This window comes from Sus scrofa, chromosome 1 (genome assembly GCF_000003025.6).
Source record: "Sus scrofa isolate TJ Tabasco breed Duroc chromosome 1, Sscrofa11.1, whole genome shotgun sequence".
In the NCBI taxonomy this organism is placed as follows: Eukaryota; Metazoa; Chordata; class Mammalia; order Artiodactyla; family Suidae; genus Sus; species Sus scrofa.
In genome coordinates, this window is record NC_010443.5 from 183904104 (window position 1) to 183927877 (window position 23774).

Sequence of the window (23774 nt, forward strand, 5' to 3'; positions counted from 1 at the left end):
TCCTGAGGCCATGTTGTAACTCTGGCCCTGGAAGCAGAGCAGTCAATAGCTACAGTTCCCACCACAGTTGGCTAGCAGTATAGCAGTTCATCTGGAAAATTCACTTTGTAGGTCAACTTGGATACTCAGGGATCATTTTGCCCATCCTAGCCATCTCGCTTCCCTTTACAGATCTGTTTGCACCTAAACTATCTTAGACACATGGTTACTTTCTCATCTGAAATAGATTCCACCTGCAAACTTTTTTTTTTTTTCTTTGTGGCCGCCTCATGGCATGTGGAGTTCTCAGGCCAGGGATCAGATCTGAGCCACAGCTGTGACCTACACCACAGCTGTGGCAATGCCAGATACTTTAACCCACTGTCCTGGGCTGGGGTTTGAACCTGCTTCCTGGCTCTGCAGAGATGCCTCCGATCCCACTGCATCATAGCAGGAGCTCCTCCACCTGCAATCTTTTTTTTTTTTTTTTAATAATATTTTTTAATAGTTATTTCCCCAGTACAATTTTTTTTCTACTGTACAGCATGGTGACCCAATTACACATACATGTACACATTCTATTTTTGCACAGTATCATGCTCCATCATAAGTGACTAGACATAGTTCCCAGTGCTACACAGCAGGATCTCATTGCTAATCCATTCCAAAGGCAATAGTCTGCATCTATTAACCCCAAGCTCCCCAACCACCCTACTCCCTCCCCCTCCCCCTTGGCAACCACAAGTCCATTCTACAAGTCCATGAGTTTCTTTTCTGTGGAAAGTTTCATTTGTGCCATATAGGAGATTCCAGATACGTGATATCATATGGTATTTGTCTTTCTGACTTACTTCACTCAGGATGAGGGTCTCTAGTTCCATCTATGTTGCTGCAAATGGCACTATTTTGTTCTTTTTTATGGCTGAGTAGCATTCCATTGTGTATATATACCACATATTCCTAATTGGTAATCTTATTTTCTGCTCACTTTTTGCTTCTATGTCTTATTTTTTTTACTTTATTTTTTTTTTGTTATTCAAATGAATTTATCACATCTGTAGTTGTATAATGATCATAACAATCTGATTTCACAGATTTCCATCCCACAGCCCAAGCACATCCCCCCACCTCCCAAACTGTCTCCTCCGGAGACCATAAGTTTTTCAATGTCTGTGAGTCAGCATCTGTTCTGCAAAGAAGTTCAGTCTGTCCTTTTTCAGATTCCACATGTCAGTGAAAGCATTTGATGTTGGTGTCTCATTGTATGGCTGACTTCACTTAGCATGATAATTTCTAGGTCCATCCATGTTGCTAAGAATGCTGGTATTTAATTCTTTTTAATAGCTGAGTACTATTCCATTGTGTAGTATGTATCCACCTGCAATCTTATTCCATTTTTCATAACTAATTTTTTTTTACTGTAGTAAAGTAATACAGAATATAAAATTTACCATTCAAACCATTGTTAAGTATACAATCTAGTGGCAGTAAGTACTTTAACGTTGTTGTATGACCACCGCTGGTATCCATCCATCTTCAGAGTTTTTTCAGCATCCCAGACTGAGACTCTATACCCATCAAACGGTAATTCCCCATTATCCCTCCCTTCAGCTCCTGGGCAACCACCATTCTACTTTCTGTCTCTATAAGTTTGGCTATTCTAGGAACTTCATGTGCATGGAATCATTCAGTATTTGTCCTTCTGTGTCGGGCTTATTTCACTAAAATACAATGTTTTCAAGGTTCCTCTGTGTTGCAGCATGTAACAGTTGCCTTTTTTAAGGCTGAATAATATTCCATTATATGTAAGTACCACATTTTGTTTATCCATTCACCCATCACTTTTCATAACTCTTAAAGATGATTTGACCTTAGCTTCTCTTGCTGCAGCTAAAGGAATTGTTTTTCCTGACATTGGTGGTAATAGATTTGAGGAATTTGGTAAGTAATCAAGTCAAAACAAGTACACTGACTCTTAGAGGCTTATGTCAGAATTTGTCAATAGCAGTGAATAAGGGACATCTTGTGCAAAGATCTATAAAAGCATTTTATTTGAATGAATCATAAGATAAAATATTTTGTTTATCTAGAGTAGTTGGTATTTTGCCAAAATCCAAATCAGGGCTGTGTTAAGCAAATTTGATGGGTGACTAGCCATCTCCTTCAGTGACCTTTCTTCCCAACTTGGTGCCTATGAGGGCTCTTAATGTCTAAACCCTTTAGGGGAGGAACTTAAAAACAGTTCCTTAGGGACTCAACATACATCATTGCATTATCTCCCATTGGGGCTAATGTATTTTTTAAGCCTTCCCATTAATTGTGGAATGAAGAGTTTTGTCTTGGCTTGTGGGAATTTGAAGCATCAATATAGATAATCTGGGGTTTAGGAAGTATAGGTAGAGGTGATTTCAACCTCCTCTACTCAGTCCTACCTTGGGACCTATTCCACTGATTAATTCCCTACCTCCATTACCTAGATTTTGAACACTGAGTTTGTCTCTTTCCATACCTCCCTGTATTACATTTCTCCTCAATCTTTCTTGTCATCAAGATCTCCAGTTCCTAGGTCCCTGAGTCTGTTCTAATACTCCATTAGTCTGCTTCTGGATTCTGAGCTCAACTGTTTCAAATGTGTTATCATCTTAGCTTGCTTTCCTCCCCACTGTCTTCTCCTCTCTACTCTACCTCCCCCAGCAACCCACAAACTTGCCTTCCCTCAGCTGTTTCTTTACTGCTGTTACCACAAAGTCGAGTGGCCTAACCAGTTACTGGAGTCCACCATGAAACCGTGTTGCTTAGTTGCTTCCAAGTCTTCACTGCTGCTCAACAATCCTTCTATTTTTCTTCCTTCCTTCCTTCCTTCCTTCTTTTTCTTTTTCTTTCTTTCTTTCTTTCTTTCTTTCTTTCTTTCTTTCTTTCTTTCTTTCTGTCTGTCTGTCTGTCTGTCTGTCTTTCTTTCTCCTTCCTTCCTTCCTTCCTTCCTTCCTTCCTTCTTTCCTTCCTTCCTCCTTCCTCCTTTCTTCCTTCCTTCCTTCCTTGGCTTTTTAGGGCTGCGCTCGCAGCATATGGAACTTCCCAGGCTAGGGGTCCAATCAGAGCTGCAGCTGCCAGCCTATGCCACAGCCACAGCAACCCTGGATCCTTAACCCACTATGCAGGGCAAGGACTTGAAACTTGCCCTCATGGATCCTAGTCGGGTTCATTACCGCTGAACCACAATAGGAACTCCTTTATTTTCTTAATGGACCACCTGTCAAACTCCCAATGGCTATTTCTCTTCCACTTTTGTCAAGTTCTGTACTCAGCACACTTTCAGTAAAGAACCTTCAAAAGGCAGGTTGAGATGATAGACTCCAAAGTCACATATCTTGCGTTTTTATCTCAGCTCTGCCACTCGTCCAAGGGGTGTTACTTAACCTCACTACAATCACTTTCCTCATCTGTAAAAATGATAATAATAGAACCCACCTATAAGCTGATGAGAAGTATATAGTGGTTAATATGTGTGAAGCACTTAGACCTGAGCATAGCATCTAGTAAGCTCTGTGGGTGGCAGGTATTATTGTTACTACTTTGTTTAGATGTTCAAAGCCAGTGGACATTCTTTTCTCTCTTCCCCCAGAGAGGAGGTATATTACATCTACTTTTGAGGCTGAAACTACTTGTGTTCTTGATCTCATCCATCTCTGCTTCCTAAACACATTTGATTATTCATTCAATAATTAAACAATTACTGAGTGCCGAAGACATTACCCATTGAAGTGTGGGCATGAGAATACAGCAGTGAAAAAAAAAAAAATAGGCAAAAACCCCTGCCTTCATGGACCTTACATTCTAGTTGAGAGAGAGACAAATTAGCAGACGACAAAGCACATCAGGGGGATGCTAAGAGCTGTGGAGAAAATCAAAGCTGGGCTGGGTGAGTGGAATGTGAAGGATGGAAGAGAGGTTTCCACCTCAAACACAGTGTCAGGGCAGCCCTCACCAGGAATTTTTATAGAGACAGGTAGGTCGTCAGGAAATGAGCCTCCATATAGTTGAGGCAAAGATGCCTTAACCACTACAAGGCAGAGAGGTACAATGGACTGAGATGGAAAACAATTGGAAAAAGGTACATTTGGAAGAAAAGAGCAGTTTTTGTTCAGTTTTGGGTGCCATAATATGGCAATCCAAGTGGGTTGTCAGACTGGTGAATATAGTATTCTAAAGTTCAGAGGAGAGGCCTGGCTAAATTTGGGGGTCATCAGCATAGCACTAATTAATTAATTTGTTTTGCTTTTTTTTAGGGCCGCACCCTCAGCTTATGGAGGTTCCCAGGCTAGGGGTCTAATTGGAGCTACAGCTGCCAGCCTACACCACAAAGCTGCAGCAATGCCAGATCTGAGCCGTGTCTGTGACCTACACTACAGCTCAGGGCAACGCTGGATCCTTAATCCACTGATCGAGGCCAGGGATTGAACCCAAAGCCTCTAGGTTCCTAGTTGGATCTGTTTCTGCTGCGCCATGATGGGAACTCCAGCATAGTATTTAAGGCCAAGAATCTTCGTGATATTACCCATGGAGTGAGCACAGGAGTAGAAATTGTCCATGGACTGAGGGGCTACGCCAGCATTCAGGGGGATTGAGAAGGAACCAGTAGACTGAGAAATAGACTGTGAGGTAGAAGGGAAACCAGAAGAATGGGCTTACAAAAACCATCCCAAAATGGAGTTGTATAGAAAAATTACCATTCTATTATGCTCACAGCTTCTGTCATCAGGTATTAGGATGGGTATGGCAGGGGTGGGCCTGTCTGGACCTTAGCTGGGAAGACCCAAATGACTAAAGTGACTCAAAGGCCAGAGGACTAAAGTCACCTGAAGGCTTTTCGCTTATGTGTGTGTGTGTATAAATATATATATATATATATATATATATATATATATATACACATATTTCTTTTTTATGGCCACACCTGTGGCATATGGAAGTTCCCAGGCCAGGGGCTGAATCAAAGCTCCAGCTTCAGCCTACATCACAGCCACAGCAACATGAGATCCAGGCCATATCTGTGACCTACACCACAGCTCATGGCAACACTGGATTCTTAAACCACTGAGCGAGGCCAGGGATCGAACTTGCATCCTCAAGGATCCTAGTCGAGTTCATTCACTGCTGAGCTAGGAAGGGAACTCCCCAAACTTCTGGGTTTTTATAATTCCCACTTCTTCACTGTGTTTCCCCAGCCCTGTAGATGGTAGCTGCTTCTTGCAGTTGCTACCTGTGAGTTGCCGCCATGTTCTCCTTTGAACTTTCAGTTATAGTCATGATCTCTGATAAAATAATTGGTGTTACCTGTCTCCTGGCTACTCTGATACAATTTGACTTTACTTCCTATATACCTGGCTCAGTTTACTAAAGTAGGCAGAAAACTGAGATCAATTGAGGTTAAATAGCCCATAGTTCACGTCTACCAGGTGGTAGAGTTAGGATTTGAATTCAGTTGGGGTTTGTTTTGTTTTGCCTGAAGTTTGTGCTCTTACTCACTAGTTCCCTTCCTACATTGTCTGAAAAACACATGCTTTTGCAACATTGAAAATAAGTACAATTTTAAATTCTTTCATCAATATATTGATTTTCTTGAATGCATTGTTAGACCCAGCATTTCCTAGAACATATCCTAGGCAGCACTCTACTACAAGACTTGTGAAGAATGTATTCTGGGCTCAAGAAAGTTTAGGACCTGCTCTATACCGTATTCTCCCGAAGAGCACAATGGACATTACCATAATGAAGGCTCTGAGAAATCTTGCAATAAAATGTAAATGTGTATTCAGGCAGTTTCTCATAAATTTTCTGACTGGGAACCTTCCAAAGATGTGGACAATATGGGATTAATCAATATTTACAGTATCCAGTGCAACGGTAGTAGCTGGTTAGGAGAAAGTTGGTATCAGCAGCCTTGGAATGTTATTATCATCAAGAGGTTGCTTTAAAGAATCTGGAAAAGGGGAGTCTTGGATGTTGGAACTATGACTTTAGACTTGTACATTTAAAAATTTCAGCTATTTGGGAGTTCCAGTTGTGGCGCAGTGGAAACAAATCCAACTAGAAACCATGGGGTTGTGGGTTCGATCCCTGGCCTCGCTCAGTGGGTTAAGGATCCAGCATTGCCATGAACTGTGGTGTAGGTCGCAGATGAGGCTCGGGTCCTGCATTTCTGTGGCTCTGGCGCAGGCCAGCGGCAACAGCTCGGATTAGACCCCTAGCCTGAGACTCTCCCTGTGCCGAGGGTGTGGCCTTCAAAAAGACAAAAGACAAAAAAGGCAAAAAAAAAAAAAAAAAATTCAGCTATTTAAAACTGGGACCGCATTTCAATTGCATGTTCAATTGGAAAAGACATTGCAGTTCTTGAGTCAACAACCAAGATCAGAATAAGGATTTGATGACTTCTAGAATAGGGAACTTTTTTTTTTCTTTCTTTTTTCTTTTTTTTTTTTTTTTTTTTTTGGCTGCACCCTTGGCATTCAGAAGTTCCACTTCTTGGGCCAGGGATCAAACCCACATCACAGCAGTGACAATTCCAGATCTTTAACCCACTGTACCACCAGGGAACTCCCTACAATGGGTAATTTTTACTTTCTTTCTCTCATGCCAATCTGGGACAAATTATCTCTCTAAAAGGTCTAAGCTCTTACTTTTGTATTCCTCATCTATACAAATCCTGTAAATAGGAGTAGTTTTGCAACACTCACACTTAACCTTCTGACAGTACTTATCTGAAAATTTATCTGACACCTTATAAGATGTTTTACTGTAAAAAACTGTAATTAATGCTTCACACATTTTTTATTTTTAAAAGTGTGAAATCTGCATTTGTGTTTGAAATTGTGGTTCAATTGCTTGTATTTATATTTTACTTAAGTAGAGTTAATTGGTTTGGATTATACTCATTAGAAATTAGTCCAAAAGACAGTGTGCCTGACTAAATGTTCTATAGAATTCACCCTTCTTATTTAACTCCACTCTAGAGAAAGCTGTCTCAAAAGTTTTCTTCATGCAATATTACTAAGCCATAAAAAGAAATAAAGTTCCAATATATGCTGTAATATGGATGAACTTTGAAAATATCATGCCAAGTGAAGGAAGCCACACACTAAAGGACAATATTGTGTAAGTTCGCTTATTTGAGGTACCTAGAATAGTCAAATTCACAGAAACAGAGAGGAGAATAGTGGTTAGCAGATGCTCAGGGGATGGAGAATGGGGATTTATTGTTTAACAGGAACAGAATTTCAGTCTGGGAAGATGAAAAAGATCTGGAAATGGATAGTAGGTGATGGCTGCGCAAACAATGTGTACTTAATGTGACTGAAATTTATACTTAAAAGGCTTAAAAGAGTAAACTCTGTGTTAGACTTATTTTGTCAAAAATTTTTAAAAAACCTTTTTCTCATGGATGCAACATGACTCCTAAAGAGTAACTAATCACACCTGTTATGGCATTTGGGTAGTGGAATTCTATTTACCTCAAACAGGGTTTGAGAAGTCTTTTAGGGGGGTAGAATTCTCTAAATTGAGCAACTGAAAGAAAATTGTAAAACTGTCCTGAGAATGGTAAGGTCTTCTGGGAAAAAAGAAAGCAGATTCCCCAATTCCCACTATTTCACCTGAGGCTTGCCCAGCCAGGTTTGCCCTGGGCCAGCCAGCAGCCAGGATGCCCTGAGTATAAAAACATGCCAGAGGTGTAGGAAACTGGTGCAGGCCATTACCACTCTGCCCTGAGTATAAAAACATGCCAGAGGTGTAGGAAACTGGTGCAGGCCATTACCACTCTGCCCTGGGCTAACTGCACACCAGCTTTCTATCTGAATGCTTGCCTCTGCCAACACTGAGATATTTCCGAACTCCTTCTAATGAGATCTGAACTCAAGTTTAGTCTCCCTAAGCCACGGCTCCTGGGCCTCACCCAGCTTGCCTTTCACTGTTGCTATCTTAGCAGACCTGACTCCTGATTTAGCCTTCCCACATTCCATCTGTCACCAGTTCTGCAGTTTCTTCCTCCACATCTTTCTCTTCATCCCTTTGAATCCTGATTCAAGCCCTGGCAATCATGTCCTAGGCCTTATTACATGGTTTTTGAGAGGGCATGTCTTTGAAGAATGAATAAAGAGTGTTTCTATGTGAGGCAGACCCAAGATGTAAATTAGCCAAATTAACATACTCTAATTTGTGCATATATATATAAAGAAGGGAAACTAATATCTATAAAGTGTCTACAATGTGCCAAATAATGTGCCAGTTATTTTCAGACCTCCTAACAAGCTTATAAGAGCAGGTGTTACATTTAATTAATTTATTTTTTGTCTTTTTAGGGCCACACCCACGGCATATAGAGGCTCCCAGGCTAGGGGTCCAATCGGAGCTGTAGCTGCCGGCCTGCGCCACAGCCACAGCAACGCAGGATCCGAGCCATGTCTGCAACCTACACCACAGCTCATGGCAATGCTGAATCCTTAACCCACCGAGGGAGGCCAGGGATCGAACCCACAACCTCATGGTTCCTAGTCATATTCGTTTCCCACTGCGCCATAACGGTAACTCCTATTTTAAATTTTTTTACAGTTATTTTTAAATGATAATCTTATTACAGATACTGCTTTACTATAGCTGGGCCTACTTTTCAGGAAGCACACTAGATCCTAGTGTGAAAATATTATATAGAAAGAGTTCTCTCTGAAGTAAATGCCAGCTTGGCTCGCTTTCAATCAGTCCTCAAATTTCCTCACTCCTGGGCACTTCTGTTCAGTCAGCCAAGTCCAGTCTTTTCTTGGTCAATTCCTTCTTTACATCCTGGCCTGCATAAACCTGCTTTCACCTTGGTGCTCATCACTGGTTCTGTACCTTTCCCGAGTAGAGTACAGAGAACCACCTGGGCTTGTTTCTAGCAACCAAGAGATGTTTTTCTCGCCCCCCAGCCATGTTTCTAGCTCACCAGTATCCCATTCCTTCCAGATTAGAATCATCAGTTCTTTGGAAGTTAGAAGTTGCCCTAAAATTCCTCTTCCAAGTGATATCGATATTTAGTCATTGTTAGACTGTTAGCTGTGTACAGGTTCATATAGGAAAAATTCCCCATTTAATAGAAAAATATACATTTAGCTGATAGTATTAGTTTCCTTCCTTCAGTCCTGACCACTCTGTAAGGGACAGTGAAGCAGTAACATTGGGTTTTATCGCTACTCCCCATCCCGTCAGGGAAAAGGCCCAGAGGCAAGGGATAACACAAGTATGGCGAACCCACCAAAAACAAAGCAGGCTGGCAACTCATGTCATGCTCCTCTTTTTTTTTTTTTTTAAACTAGCTCAAAATTTAGCTAAGTCAAGATCCTTTCTTGCTGCTGTCAGCAGTACACTTTTCCAGTAGGTGGCAGTATTTTCTTTCTTCCCTTTAAGTAGAACTCTTAATTTGCCTCAAGGTTTTGTTTTTGTTTTTTAGTTTTACTGTTCACTTGGTTACCTGAAGGAGACAAAAAATAAGTTAACGAAACTGATTTTTTTCCACTTTCTTAAAAAAAAAATCACTCTTGGTGGCTTCCAAAAGCCCCAGGTGGAGAACTGCTTTGGCTGCGGTTGATATCAAGGTATGTATGGAGATCTGACATTCTCTAAAACTTCTCCCCATTTCCTGATAAAAGTTATTAATAGGGACTAGCTAGTGAGGGTGATGTCTTGGAAAAAATATGTCATACTTCTCTGCCTCTGTAAAACAAAATTAAAATATTGACTCTAGAATTCTTGCTTTTAGGGCACAATATTCATTGAATTATGAAGATACCTTTACTGGCTGGTTAATAATTAGCCAAAGAAAATTATTCACACACCCTATCTTAATGGTGACACCTAAATTTTTGCAACTCCACAATTCCTTTCAATACCCCCGACAGATGGTTAGGCACTGTTACATGTCTGACAGGAACTAAACGGTGCAAAAACTAGGTTTGAGGAAGGAAGGAAGGATTGAAAATCTAGGGACATATGCTGGAGTTAAAGAAGGAAGTGTTAATCAGTAGAATATCTCAGATACTTTATCTTAAAAAAAAATCCGTATTAGCAAAAAGGAATGGATATATATGTATATAAATACATATAAATGTATATGTGTGATTTACTTTGCTCTATGCCTGAAATTAACAACTTTTAAGTCAAGTATACTCCAATAATTAAAAAAAAAATACTATATTAACAAGAGCAGGGAGGGCCAGGTTTGAGGCATGCGTTTCACTAATTTCTCAGTACTCATAAACAAAACCTCAAGGTGCTGGAGAAATGCTCGAAAATACGGATAGCAAGGATTTGGTTATCAAGTCTACCTGTGAATAATCAATTAAAGTTAGAAGACAAAGCGATTTTCAGGTGTTAGTGTATTTTTGACCCATCCTCTATTACCGGAGGGCGCTTTCCCAGCTCTCTCTGTGCCGTCTGGCTTCGGCTCCGCAGCCCCATCCCCATCCCCCTCCTTTTCTGCGCGGCCAGGACCTAAGAAGCCCCTGCCGGGCCTCGGCCTCGCGCACTCAGCAGGTCCAGGTAAAGGCTGCCCAGCCCGGTGACTCAGACGCGCTGACAGGTGGCCTCGTCTGCCTCCTTGCCGCCCGGGGAGGCGCTCGTCTCCGCTCAAGGTCCGCAGCTGCAGCCCGCGCGCCAGACGTAGCTCGCCGGCTGGCCCCAGAAGTCTGGCGGCTTCCCCAGGGGAGAGCGGCGCAGGAGCAAAGGGCATCCAAGGCCCGACCCAGGAGAGGGGTGAGCTTCCCGGCACTTTTCGCGCTCCTGGGACACGGGCCGCACGGAGCCCGGTGCCTAGGCACGTCCAGCGTTGCATACCGCCCCTCCGCCTCCTCCGCTCTTCGGGTCCGCGAACCCCGGAACCCTTCCACGCCCCTAGCGCTGGTGACCCCAGGACCCTGCCACTCCCGGGCCCCAGTAAGGGCAAGGGGTCACCCGAGTCGGCGAACCACATTCCCAAGGACGAGCAGCCTGTGGCAGCACCGACTCCGCTGCAGCGCCCTCCAAGTCCCCTTCCGCCTGCTCTCCAGCTGCTCCAGCGCCCCAACCCCTCCAGAACTCGCGGGCGGTCGAGGGGAGGAATTCACTTGGACCCCTCCCCTTCTCCAAACTTCTTCCCTCCCCCCGCTGTTCCTCCAACCCTACCCCACTGCGCCATCCGGCTCCTCCCTCTTCGATCCCCTCCCCTTTTCTGGTCCCCGCTAAGGAATCCGCCCCCCACCCTCGCCGCCGGCCGGGTCCGGGGATCCTCCCCCGACTCCCCCAGTGTGCAGCCGCCGCCGCCCGGGTTCCTCTCCCCCCGCTCGGGCGCTCCCTGCCAAGCCCATGATGTAATGGTGTATGTTAATCAGTAGCATGTGGGGAGCTCCGGCTCCGGCGGCTCAGTCCTCCGCCAGCCGACACTGGAGACAGCAGGAGCGGCGGCTGGGACCCGCAGCGCTGCGCTCTCTCAGCGCCGCCCGCTCCGACGGCATGGCCCGCAGCCCGCGCTTCGGGCGTCCCCAACCTCGCTGAGAGTTGCCGCGGTCCCGGACCCGCGCTTGGGGCCCCGAGCCGCCGAGATGAACCGCTCCGAGGTGAGCGCCCTCTCTCATTTGCCCCAGGGAGGGGACCCGCGGGGCCCTAGGTCCTTTTCCCGGGGGACGTGCCCCCTCCGCTCGGGAAGTTCTGGGAGCGGGGAAACCGGATGCTGGGAGTGAGCCGCCCCTCAAGGGTTGGCTGAGTTGCTAGTCCCTCTTCGCCGCCGCCGCCGCCGCCACCCCCGGCGGCCACCCGGACTGGTTTAGGACTGGGGGAGCCCTCGAAACCGAACTTTTCTTCTTGTCAGTCGTTTGGGGGCGTGTGCCAGCGTCGTGGAGCCGCAGTCCCTGCCGAGCCACCCTGCCCACCAGGGGAGGCAGTGCTGTGGGCTCCGGCAGACCCGCGCTCGGCATGCGCTCGTGTCTGTGCCGCCTTCGGCCTGGGACGCGCGGGCGAGGCATTGGGCCGGACAGACCCGCCCGTAGGCGGCGGCAGCGGGGGCAGGATGCCTACAGCACACACACACGTACATACTCACATACACACAGACGCACACGCACGCACTCATTTGATCGTTCAGGGCGAAGTAGGCCCTCGGAGACATCCCGGGTGGGCTGGAGCGGCACGGCGCGGGGGAGCCGGGGCTCCGGCTGAGCCTCCGCCCGCTGGGCTCGGAGCTTTGGGTGGGGAGAGTTTATTTTTGTCTTGAGCTGCTGCCGCGGCCGCTCACGGCCTAAATCCAGAGGGGCGCCTGGCGGTGGAGATGCTGGCTGTTGCTGTAGATGGAGCTGCAGCCGTTCGGCTGCTTCTCCGGGAGGAGGAGGAGGTGGTGGCGAAGGGGAGGGGGGGAGGGGGAATAAGAGGAGGAGGAGGAGGAGGAGGAGGAAGGAACTCTGGCTGCTGCTGCTTCAGCCTCTGCTTTGCATTAGCTCCCACCCCCACCCCCGCGCCCCTTCGCAGCCGCATTGCAAGTTTTCTGCTCGAGGAAGATCTGTTGCTGGTGCGGGCTTTCGCAAGCACAGCCCCCAAGGCCACTCCGGGTGGGGTGTGTGGGGAGCACTAGGCATTCGCATCAGCAGCAACAGGAAGCCTTGGGGTCTCCTCACGCACCTGGGAAGGAGGCTTCTTGCCATTCCCAGAAGGGGAATAGCTCATCTCCAGCATCCGGGTGTGGAGGGGCAGCCGGATTTGGGGGACCAAACCCCCCTCGGGGCGCCCCCCTCCATCCCCTCCCGAGCGCGCTCCCTCGCTGGCCGAGGTCTCATTGCAGCCCTTTCTCTCCTTCCAGTGGTGATCGCCGCTCGGGAATGCGGGTGTGAAGGGTCCGAGCTGCCGCCCAGCGGGGAAGAGACCCCCCCGGACGCCGGAAATCACCATCCCGAAGCCGCGAGAAGGGTGGGGGGGAAAGAGAGCATTCATTCAGTTTGTGTGCCTTGTGGGGAAAAATTTTTTTAATCGCTATTTTTTTAAAAAGAAACATTTCCGTGCTACTGTCTGTCATCATCTCTGGGGGAAATCAGCCAGAATCACCGGAACGTAACTGAAACCAGACGAGAGAGGCAGGAGCCGAGGCAATACCTGCAGCGTCCGGGCACCAGAGCCACCTTGGAACCGGAACGCGTCTCGGGCGGCCGCGGGGCTGCGGCTCCGCCAAACTTTGGGGCGGGCGGGGCGGGCTGGGGCGCCCAGGGGGCTTTGTAGACCGAGGGCCGCCCCCTAACCATGATGTTTCGCGACCAGGTCGGGGTGCTGGCGGGCTGGTTTAAGGGCTGGAACGAGTGCGAGCAGACTGTTGCTCTGCTGTCGCTGCTCAAGCGCGTGAGCCAGACCCAGGCCCGTTTCCTCCAGCTCTGCCTGGAGCACTCGCTGGCCGACTGCGCCGAGCTGCACGTCCTCGAAGGCGAGGCCAACAGTCCCGGTAAGTGCGCTGCCGCCGACGTCCTGCTGTCCGGTCCGCCCTCCCACCCCGAACTCCGGCTTCCCAGCCTTCGGCCTGGGCCCCGCCCCTGCTCTCTGGTCCCCGGGGACTCAAAGGCGAGGCCCCCAGGCCCTTGGCATCTCCCCCCATTCACCCCCGCCCCAGACCTTGCCGCCCACTTACCTCTGCTGGCCCTTGGGTCTTTTGCCCACTGTAAACTCCTTCAGTCCATTCCGTGTGGTAGCTACGGTAGCATGAATGATTGATTTTTCTCTCATGCAGTTTCCTGGGAAATAAGTAAGTCAGGTCACGTAGAGTCTGGATTTTCTGGGCTTTTTTCCCCCCCTTCTTCTTTTGGGCAACGTGGCTCTCTGGATTTCAGCAACACATGAAGAAACCCGGGACTGCCCTTTATTAGGCTGTATGAGGAATATATGAACATTCAATTTTATTATTCATTCCCCCGCCCCCCCCGGATATTCCAGTTTTATAGCTCCGTCTTCAGAATAATATGTAGGTGATGCTACAGACTATTGAAATGATATTTACAGTTCGTTCGCATACTAAGTGGTTAAACTTAACCATCAAGACGTTATTCGTATTTGTAGAAAGGGTCTCATAGGTGGCAGGCAGGAATTAGGGTCCTTAATGCTTTCGTCAAGAAACTTTACTGAACATAAACAGAATTCTTTCCTATCACCCTGCTGGTGTATACAGACACCTCGACTAGTATAGAAAGTGAATACACTCGGAAGATTCAGCTCTTTGCTATTTACTATTTGCATGTGTGGTGACAGACTGAAATTATATCAGGGGTGAGCATGGGGGATGGGGAATAGGCCTGTTGGTTGTAATTTTGGATGGGGGAAAATCTTTAGTTCATGCTGCAGCAGGATGGTGAACAGAGCCCCCAGTGTTTACGTAGAGAAAAGAATGCAGGGTCCTTTTCCAGCTGTTCCATGTTAGAGCCGCCAGCCTGCAAGACTCAGCAGAGGTCTGGGCTGCCATTTGATGACAAGGTCCAGTCCAGGGCAGCAGGGCCTGGGAGACACTAAAGTGAGTGTGCAGGCAGGACATCAAGAGGAGAGCTGGCCTGCTCCTCACTCCTCCTCCCTGGTATGGTGCTCATGATGCTGGAAACACTAGTATGGGATGTTTCCATATATAGAATCATAGGCTGGAAGTGACCACTGAAAATCCTCACAGTCCTTTTCCTGACCAGATAGGACTGCACCCAGAGGATTCTATGTTGCCGAGTATAGTGGGCCACCTTGAGGGAATCCCACAGGCCCCACTGGGGTTCTGCCTGAGCTTAATAGCCCACCCCTCTGGTTACTCACAAGGGTGGCAGTGGTGGGCCATTCCCCTCTAGTCTGTATTTATAAATAGCTGAAGGGTCGGCTTCCTTCTTAAGGGTGTGGAAACATAACTAGGATAACTGATGACCTACTCTTCTTTGCTTCCATTCTTAATGTAACAGGGTAGCCTGGATCACCTGCTTGATTTTTGCTTTCTCAGGTTCGATGGATAAGGTTATATAAACTTTTGCGTTTTATGGAATGCAAAGAATTTAAAGACAGTGATTTATGTTGAATGCTTGACCTCAGTGCTTATAGGGAGGTTTATAGGTTTAAAATAATGATAATTAATCTTTAGGTTACTCAAATGTTAAAGCAACATTTTTTCCCTTTTGAGTAAAAGAGAAGACTTCCCAATATAGCAGCAGTCAGTTCAGTAGGTGAAGCAATTAGATATATAGAATTAAAAAGAAGTTGCTTAGCTTAAAAATGTTAATCTAAGAGGAAAAAATTGAACTTCTGTGAGTTCTAAAAACAATTTGGTAATTTTTCCCTCCAAAAAATTTTAACCATACTTTATTTGTATAAGCTGCCTACCTGTTCATGAGGCTAAATGCTGTAGATATATGAAACCGTAACTGTTATGTAAGATAAGGACCATTTTCCAGTTTCTAGGTTAATCTTTCAACTTGGGCATTTTGCTTCCTTGGAAACTTGGTACTTGTGTTGTTGGGTGGCCAGGACAGAAATTCATTAGTGAGGTCATGTGATTGTTTGGTTTACTTCTGCATTGTGGGGATCGTAAAGAGGAAGATTTATTATAGAGTCCCTGAGTCTGGAGCATGGCTCTTTCGTGCATCTGGAACCCAGCTAAGAACCAAGAAAGAGGCAAAAATGCTTACTCAGCAACCAGAATAGATGGCATAAAGTATGGGAGACTACTTCGGACCCTCTTTAGACCTTACTCTTATTTTAGATGACAATCCTAACTTTTTTTTCAGTTTGAAAAATAATCCTTAGCATCTATGGTGTGGCACATTTAGAATGGGGTAAAGGATTGCTGTCACCAGCAGTGAAAAGTGACTCCTGACAGCTTGACAACTAGAAAGGAGACAGAAAAATTATAACTTTAGATACAAGAATTGGGAGCAAAAGCCCTGAACATTTAGGAATAGTAAGATAGAAACTCTCAATAGCCCTGCAGACATGACTTTGTAATAACATAAATCAGTAATTGCTTTACTAATAATGAGAGTGAACTACCAAAAAAGATACGTTTTAAAAATAGACTCTTTGAGAAGAGAGGGAAATGTGCCATAAACATTGAAAATACTAACACTCAAGGTAATCGACCTCCAAAACTCTTTTGGTATATAAAGCTCTTACCCATTCAGAAAACTAGGCTGTGTAGAATGACTCATTCATTGGCTGGCTGAGGTTTCCTATACCAAAATCGTCATGTATCAGCTACTTTATTTTGTAATCTTCAATTAAACACGCAATTTCTCTGGAGTTGAGAGATTTTAAAACTCTGTGAATGGGAACAAAATTCATATCTGGGGCTTGATCTTAGTATAACAACAACAAAAAATTAGTAATAGTGTGAACTTGGCCCTGTTTTCTCCAGGATTAACTATAAGTAGAGAGAGATAATCCTTCACATTAAATATGGTTTCTTTGAGACCCATGGGATGTATTTTGATACTAACTTTTCATTCTTTTAAATCTAGGATTTATTGAGATTCTAGTGGTTCACCTGTTCATCCTTTGCCTCAGGTTCATGATCATCTGAGATCCAAAGAACATGAGTTTAGTTTGTCCTTATGGATTTGTGTGTGTGTGTGTGTGTGTCATTCCAAGTTTGGTCAATGGATACTGGTCATGATCGGTTCGCTAAAGTTGGAGCTTGTTTCCAGAACCTTCATAACCTCACATATGTGCCCTTCTGCCACCAGCCCAGGTTAACATTGAGATTCTGGCCAGTCTCAGTTTGTAGATGATTGTTTCTGGTGCTGAAATGTCATTTGATGCCTAAAAATGAAACCCACTGACTTTACTTACAGTTCTTCAAAGAAAAAATAGGTTGTGTGGCACTCATGTAAGACTGGTTATTTGAAATATATTTTCCAGTGGAAAGTGTAATAAATGGAGATTCACAAGTGAATCCACAGACTTATTAACTCACAAAACTGCATGTTTTGTGGGGAAATTGCATATGTTTATAGTAAATAAATGGCAAAGAGATTGTTACTGATAATTACAAAATACAAGAGAAAGTATTATCTGAAATGGTAGTGTTGGCAACAAAAATAATTGGTGGAGGTTGAAAAGAATTCATGGGTGTGTTTACTCTCATTAGAGGGTGAAGATGTTGGTTTAATGATTTTTATGGTTTCCATAGTATAGGTAGGTCATACCTGAGTTGATATATTAGATCACAAATTGAGTAAAAGGAAAGCAGAAGAGTATAGGCTTTCTTTATGATATTTCCAGGATAAGGTCTTATTTGTATTTCTTTCTCTTTTTCATTCAACAAACATTTACTGACTGCCTACAGCTTTCCTGGCCCTATGTTATGAAGTGGGAATACAAAGGTAACTTACTGTGTTCCAGTCTCTGGCACGTAGATACCCAGTGTTGAAGAAATGACTAATACAGTATCACAGATGCAATAGGGATTAAAAAGCGTTAGTGGAGAGGTTCTGGGAACATTGAGAACCTACAGCTAATTGGCCCAGGGGAGTCAGGGAAGACTCCACTGAAGAGGAGATGTGCTTGAGTTAAACTTTGAAGGGTGACTAATGATTGGTTTAATATGTAAAAAGGATTGTACAGAGCAGGCATATGAAGGTGTTTTCCAAGCAGAAGGGATAGCATTTATAAACGTGTTGACTTACAAAAGAGCCCGGTTATGTGCAAGAAGTAGTTCAGAATGCTAGGCTCTAAGAGAAGTTAAAACAGAGCCATGTGTGTGCAGGACCTTGCCAGCTATAATCCTGTAGAGATGATAGAGAACCCAAGAAGACTTTTAGGCAGAGGGGTACTGAGAATGAGAAGGGAAGAGGAAGGGAGTTAAAAGATGGAGTGTATGTATCTTTGTATACTTTCTTTGTTTGTTTTGCCTTTTCTAGGGCCACTCCCATGGCATATGGAGGTTCCCAGGCTAGGGGTCATATCGCAGCTGTAGCCTCCAGCCTATGCCAGAGCCACAGCAACGTGGGATCCAAGCCGTGTCTGCGACCTACACCACCTACACCACAGGTCACGGCAACGCCGGGATTGTTAACCCACTGAGCAGGGCCAGGGATCGAACCCACAACCTCATGGTTCCTAGTCAGATTCGTTAACCACTGAGCCACAATGGGAACTCCCTCTTTGTACACTTTTGGAAAAGCTTTCTAATATACACGTGTTTCTCTGAGAGGCAGTAATAAGGGAAAGTGAGACAAAGTTTGATTTAGACAGTTTCCATTTTGGCCACATGGTGGCATCATCAGTTTAAGGCAGCTTTGTTGCTTTCATTGCTGTATGGGGAGAAAGAAGGACAGGGAGAGAGAGGGAGAGAGGGAAGGTATTCCTGGGGGGGGGGGGGGGCTAATTATTTATATCCACGGGAAGGGGGTATGGCTAGAGGATTCTTAGAGTATGTATTTTGAAATAGACTGGGCTTGTCAATTTCCGAGCCTTAGTTTTCTCATTTGTAGAATGGAGTTAATAAAACCTTGTTATTGTCCGGAATCTACTCGTTAATGGTCTGGTGAGTACCTGTTCTGTCTGCCAAGTTTACATTTGCCTCCAGTTTATATGGAATTTATATAATTAATGGTTTCATAAATGATAGGACCTCTTTTGTCTAAAGGATTATCAGAAAGAGATTGAAGGTGACATGGAATGCTGAAAAGATATGAGTCTCCTTTGCTCCACCTTCTATATTTTAACTTTGTTGTTCTAGTCTCTATCATGTTGGGTCCTTAAAAAATACTGCACTGACCCAGTTTTCCAGAATAACTTGTCAACACGTTTTCCCCTCAGTTGGTGAATGTGAAAAGAAGAAATCATTTTGTGTCGTGAAATACATAGGGATTTTATATCTGAAACACTTCGGGTGTTGTGATTTTCTTTGGATTGGTCTGGGATGAGACAGGGAATGGGTCATACACACTTGTGACCTTTATTTCGAAGAAGTTGGATTTGGTTGTTTAACTTGGATGCTCAAAGGCTTCAGCAACTGAATATATGTTATAAACAGATCTCATCAAAGCAAGTAGAAGGCAGGCAAACCTAACAGCAATCAGATTGGTTTGTTTATGTGTAAATAAACAAATGAGGGTCAGAAGGGCTGAGAAATAAATGAAAACTACCCAGTATGTCCTGCAGAAGTGTCATTTTAATGAGAATTGACAACACCAGATAAGAGAAAATACCTCTTCTCCTTGACCTGAGGAGACATTTGGAGGTTTTCATCTACCAGAGAAGTGCCTTACATAATTCATTTGCTAGAAAAGCAATCTTTTTTTCTTTTAAAAATATAATTTCTGGAGTTCTGGTTGAGGCTCAGCAGGTTAAGAACCCAACATAGTCTCTGTGAGGATGTGGGTACAATCCCTAACCTTGTTCAGTGGATTAAGGATCTGGCATTGCTGTGGCTGTGGTGTAGGTCAGCAGCTGCAGCTCTGATTTGACCCCTAGTCTAGGAATTACCATATGCCACAGGTGTGGCCCTAAAAAGGAAATATACATACATATACTTTTCTTTACTTTGAATTTTTAGCCTGTTCCTTCCTGTCCATCTTTTCTAATCATTCCTTCCAAGGCCTTACCGAGTTCATCCAATTCACAAAGATGCAGAATGAGGTGTCTCTTCTGAGCTATTTTTTGCTTCTGTGGAAGCTGCCTGAGACAGAAATCTCCCAAGAAAAGCAGAACTTTCAGCAGAGGAGTCAAGCTTGCTCTTGATGTTAGTAAAGGTGGGTCTTGCTCTGAAGCCTGAACCCCCAAGAGCCAGCTTGGAATTCGGAGGACCTTGCTGCTTCTAGGTAGGTGTGTTTTACTCCTTGAGACTCTCAAGCTCATTCTAGTATTTTGTTCCCACTCTAGGTATCATCATTTTATACAGTTTTCCTTTTCTTGAATTACCAGGAGGGGAAAAATCAAATGATTCAGTGGCTTCTTTTACACAATACTTAATACTGCTAATTGGTACACGGAGAAAAATATCTGGTAAGAAACTGTGGGACCAAGTTTGTCAGTACCTCTTAATTCACCAAGTCCTGCAGCCGAGAGCTGGGCACTGTGTCCAGAGGAGAGATGGGGGGATGATTTCCCCTTAAGGAGCTTACACTTGAGTCGTGCATGTAAAACAATGTATACATAGAGGACCCCTGACTTGAAGTGGTTTGAATTAGATGATTTTTTGACTTTATGATTCCAAAAGCAATATGCATTCAGTAGAAATCTTTCTTGGAATTGTTTTGTTTTGCTTTTTAGGGCCGCACCCGCAACATACAGAGGTTCCCAGGCTAGGAGTCTAATTGGAGCCACAGCTGCTGGCCTAGGCCAGAGCCACAGCAACACAGGATCTGAGCCTCATCTGCGACCTATACCACAGCTCACGGTAATGCCAGATCCTTAACCCACTGAGTGAGGCCAGGGAACAAACCCGTAACCTCATGGTTCCTAGTTGGATTCGTTTCCACTGTGCCACAACAGAGACTCCCTTTCTTGGAGTTTTAAATTTTGATTAGGCTCTCTCGATTTGCCTGTTGCATGATCCTCAGCCACTCCACCACAAGGGTAAACAAGGGAGACACTCTTCCAGCCTCTTGTAACCATGTAACCATTCTGTTTGTCACTTTCAAGGCAGTCATCAATAAATTACATGAGAGGGTCATGAACTTTATTATAAAATAGGCTTTGTGTTGGATGATTGTGCCCAACCAGGGGCTAATGTAAGTGTTCTGAGCACATTTAAGGTGGGCTAGGCTATGCTATGATGTTCAGCAGGTTAAGGGTATTGGATGCATTTTCAACTCATGATAAGTTTATTAGGAGGTAACCCCATCATAATCTGAGGAAGATCTCTATATGTCATAGGTGGACTATAAAGAGTTGCTAAATGCTGTGGTTTCAATGAAGGAACAAACTGGAGTTGAGTGATGTGAAGAGAACAGGATGGGCTGGGTCATTCAAGAAGTAAACTTGCGTGTGTCATTTGGAATGAATGGTTTCGAGCTCATGAGATTCTTGCCTTTTTAGTACTTTTAATGAGAGTTTCATTAAGGAAATCACACATGCAGAGGGAGTCCATGTGTGGGCCATGTAAGGAGCAGGTTTCCTGAGCTCTGAAGGATGAGTATGAATTTGTTAGAGGGGAGCATGGTGCTGGTCCTCCATCAGGAATGACTTCTTGAATGGAGAAGGATCAATCCAAACACTTCTCTGATTTCTAACATCTTTAAAGTAGGAAAACAATACATCAGCTCAATCCCAATTTTTATCCCTAAAATTATCTGGGATATTAGACTTAGTAATAGTTCTTTTGGCTCCTTTCAGTAGAATACTGTTTACTATCACTTGGACTAGAACTAGTGTTGAGAAGAAACATCTTAAACACTTACAGGAAAAGATAAAATTGTCTTAAACTAGTTTTCAAAATTTAACGTGCCCACAGATCGCTTGGGGATTTTGTTAAACCGAACATTCTTACTGAGGAGGTCTGCGGGAGGTGGGAGGTGGGGTGCTGAGCTCCTGCATTCCCAATAAACTCCCAGCTGCTGTTGCTACTGCAGATCTCTGGACCACACGTCGAGCAGACAGATCATAGACTGTTAGAGGTAGAAAGGAATTTAGAGGTAATTGGTGCTTTGGCTTTCAAGTTTTATGGATGAGTATCACAAGATTTTTGTTTGCAAATGAAAACTTAAAGGAAAGCTTATGGGAAGTGGATGAACGCCCCCCCCTACCCCGCCAGCAAAACAAAACCCAGCCAATCTCTACCCACCAATGCTAACCTTCCGAGGAGAGCACTTTGAAATCTGATTTCCCCAGGCTGAGGTGGTCACAGCTTGAATCGAGTCTGGGGTTGTGGAAGGCTGAGCTGGGCTCTGTTGTAGCATTTCCCGAGCTTTTTGGCTGTGCCCCTGCTGGAATTTCCAGGCATTCTAATGATCAGTGTCCCATGGAAAATAAGACTCCGGGAAAGATTCTTTTTTTTTTTTTTTTTTTTTGCTGATGCTATGGACTGTAAGTTGAGCTGGAAAGAATAGGAATGTTAATTCCAGAAACCGGATGGGAAAGACCTCTTCCAACTTCCCCAGTGTACTCCCACCAAGTGCAATCATTGGAATTTCTGAAGCAGCTTATCCTGATCTGTCAGTAGTATTGTGTGTGCAGCATAAATACATACAGAGTATGGACTTTCATTGTATACATTTCCATCTGAGTGATATGTGCACCAAAATACATGATGTAAATATGTGACTAGAGAGGCCATGGGAAAACATTTGTGAATTTCTGAAGAGTTGTAAGGGAATACTGGGGGAGTCATCAGAAGCTCCATGAATAACATTTCTTTTGGGGAAGGAAAGAAGGAAGGAGAAAGTCAGTTCTGTACCTTGTACGGATATGTGAGGTTGATACCGATCCTGTGCAAGATACCAGGGAGAGTATTTGAAACTTGATGTGTGTGCATTTAGACAAAGAAATAGGAAGCAGCCTGGTTTTCCTAAGAATGGGAAGACTGGGTCATGGAGAATTAATGTCATTTCCCTTTTGTTGGGGGAATGGGAAGGGAAGGGAGATAGCATTTACGGAGAGGCTTCTGTATTCTGGGCAGATTGCAGGAATTCTGGTTGGCATCCCATATCTAAGTTTTAGCATAGCCTCTGACAAAGCCCTTTATTTCTTGATGAGTAAAATGGAGACATGGGGGCTGGGTGAGAGGCTAATTGTGTGGCATTAGAGTGACTTCCACCGGCTTCAGTCTTGAGGGGGGTCTTTGGTGCTGTGCTTGGGCTCACATGTCCTACATCATTATTTGTGTTGACTGACAGCCAGGGGTACCCAAGAAAGCAGAGACTAAGGCAAGGGTTGGCATGCAGGTAGTTTATTTTGGGCAGTGATCCTGGGGGACAGGATGGGGATCCGGAGAGGAGAGAAACAGAGGGGAGGGAAAGCCAACAGAGAGCTGTTTGATCAAGCTGGTCACTGCCATGGCACTGAAGCTCAGCCCCCTGGGACCCTCTGAGGAGCTGTGCAGACTGTGCCTCTGAAGGGACAGTCACAGTGGGCATTTATCAAGGGGCTCCCCTCTCCCCTGGGTCAAGAGTTGCCCTGAGGTGTGAAGCCCTTGTACTTCCAGGTTTGCACATCCGCAAGTGTGGGCCCTTACCACAGTTATTCCAGCTGTAGGGTCAGAGAAGCCCCAAGGCAGAGAGCTAGAGAGAGGTGGTACTACAGAGGCAGGGTCCTGTCAGGTTACACCTGTCCGAAGCTGCTGGCAGCCATGGCAAGGACTGGGGTGTAAGCTGGGCTGAGAAGGTGTAGTTATCCAATTTGTGGATGAACCTAGAGAAATAGCTGGGGGCTTGATGACCGAATCTTGATCCCAGTTTCTTGAATATAACAAGATGGCTATTAAACCACTAAAAGTGTAGTCTACCTTTGCATCCCTTAGACCTTTGTTGGGGGAGGCATGGCTTATCAGTAGCACACAGGAAAAGGACTTTGGGCTTTTAGTAGACTTAGAGCTTAGTATGATATAAATAATGTCACAATGTGGTTGCTTCCAAAGCCACTGCACTTTTAACAATACATTTTGTGTATAATGCAATATATAATATCTGAATTCAGGTCAGGTCTTCTCTTCAGGCCAGCCTGGAGTGTGGGGTGCTGTTCTGAGCACGCACTTTGAGGAAGATGGATGAGTAAGGATATGGCCAGAGGCAGGAGGAGGATGGTGCTCTTGAGAACCAGGGGGAACATTTAGGTTGGCAGAAAAGATGGGCAGAGAACATGAC

General features: G+C 44.9%; 1 protein-coding gene across 5 annotated transcripts in view; it reads left to right on the forward strand.

Annotated features, from left to right (window-relative positions):
* SAMD4A (sterile alpha motif domain containing 4A) overlaps nt 11234-23774 on the forward strand; it is a 224786-nt gene continuing 212245 nt past the window's right edge. Inside the window, exons 1-2 of one of the 5 annotated variants that reach the window (XM_021102232.1) lie at nt 11234-11597; nt 12830-13459. In XM_021102232.1, coding sequence (XP_020957891.1) covers nt 13264-13459 — 196 coding nt within the window. In that variant the 5' untranslated portion in view covers nt 11234-11597; nt 12830-13263. Of the gene's footprint in view, nt 11598-12096; nt 12225-12342; nt 12368-12427; nt 12542-12829; nt 13460-23774 lie in introns of those variants that run through there. The other 4 variants (XM_021102246.1, XM_021102236.1, XM_021102243.1 and 1 more) reach the window with 4 other exon arrangements.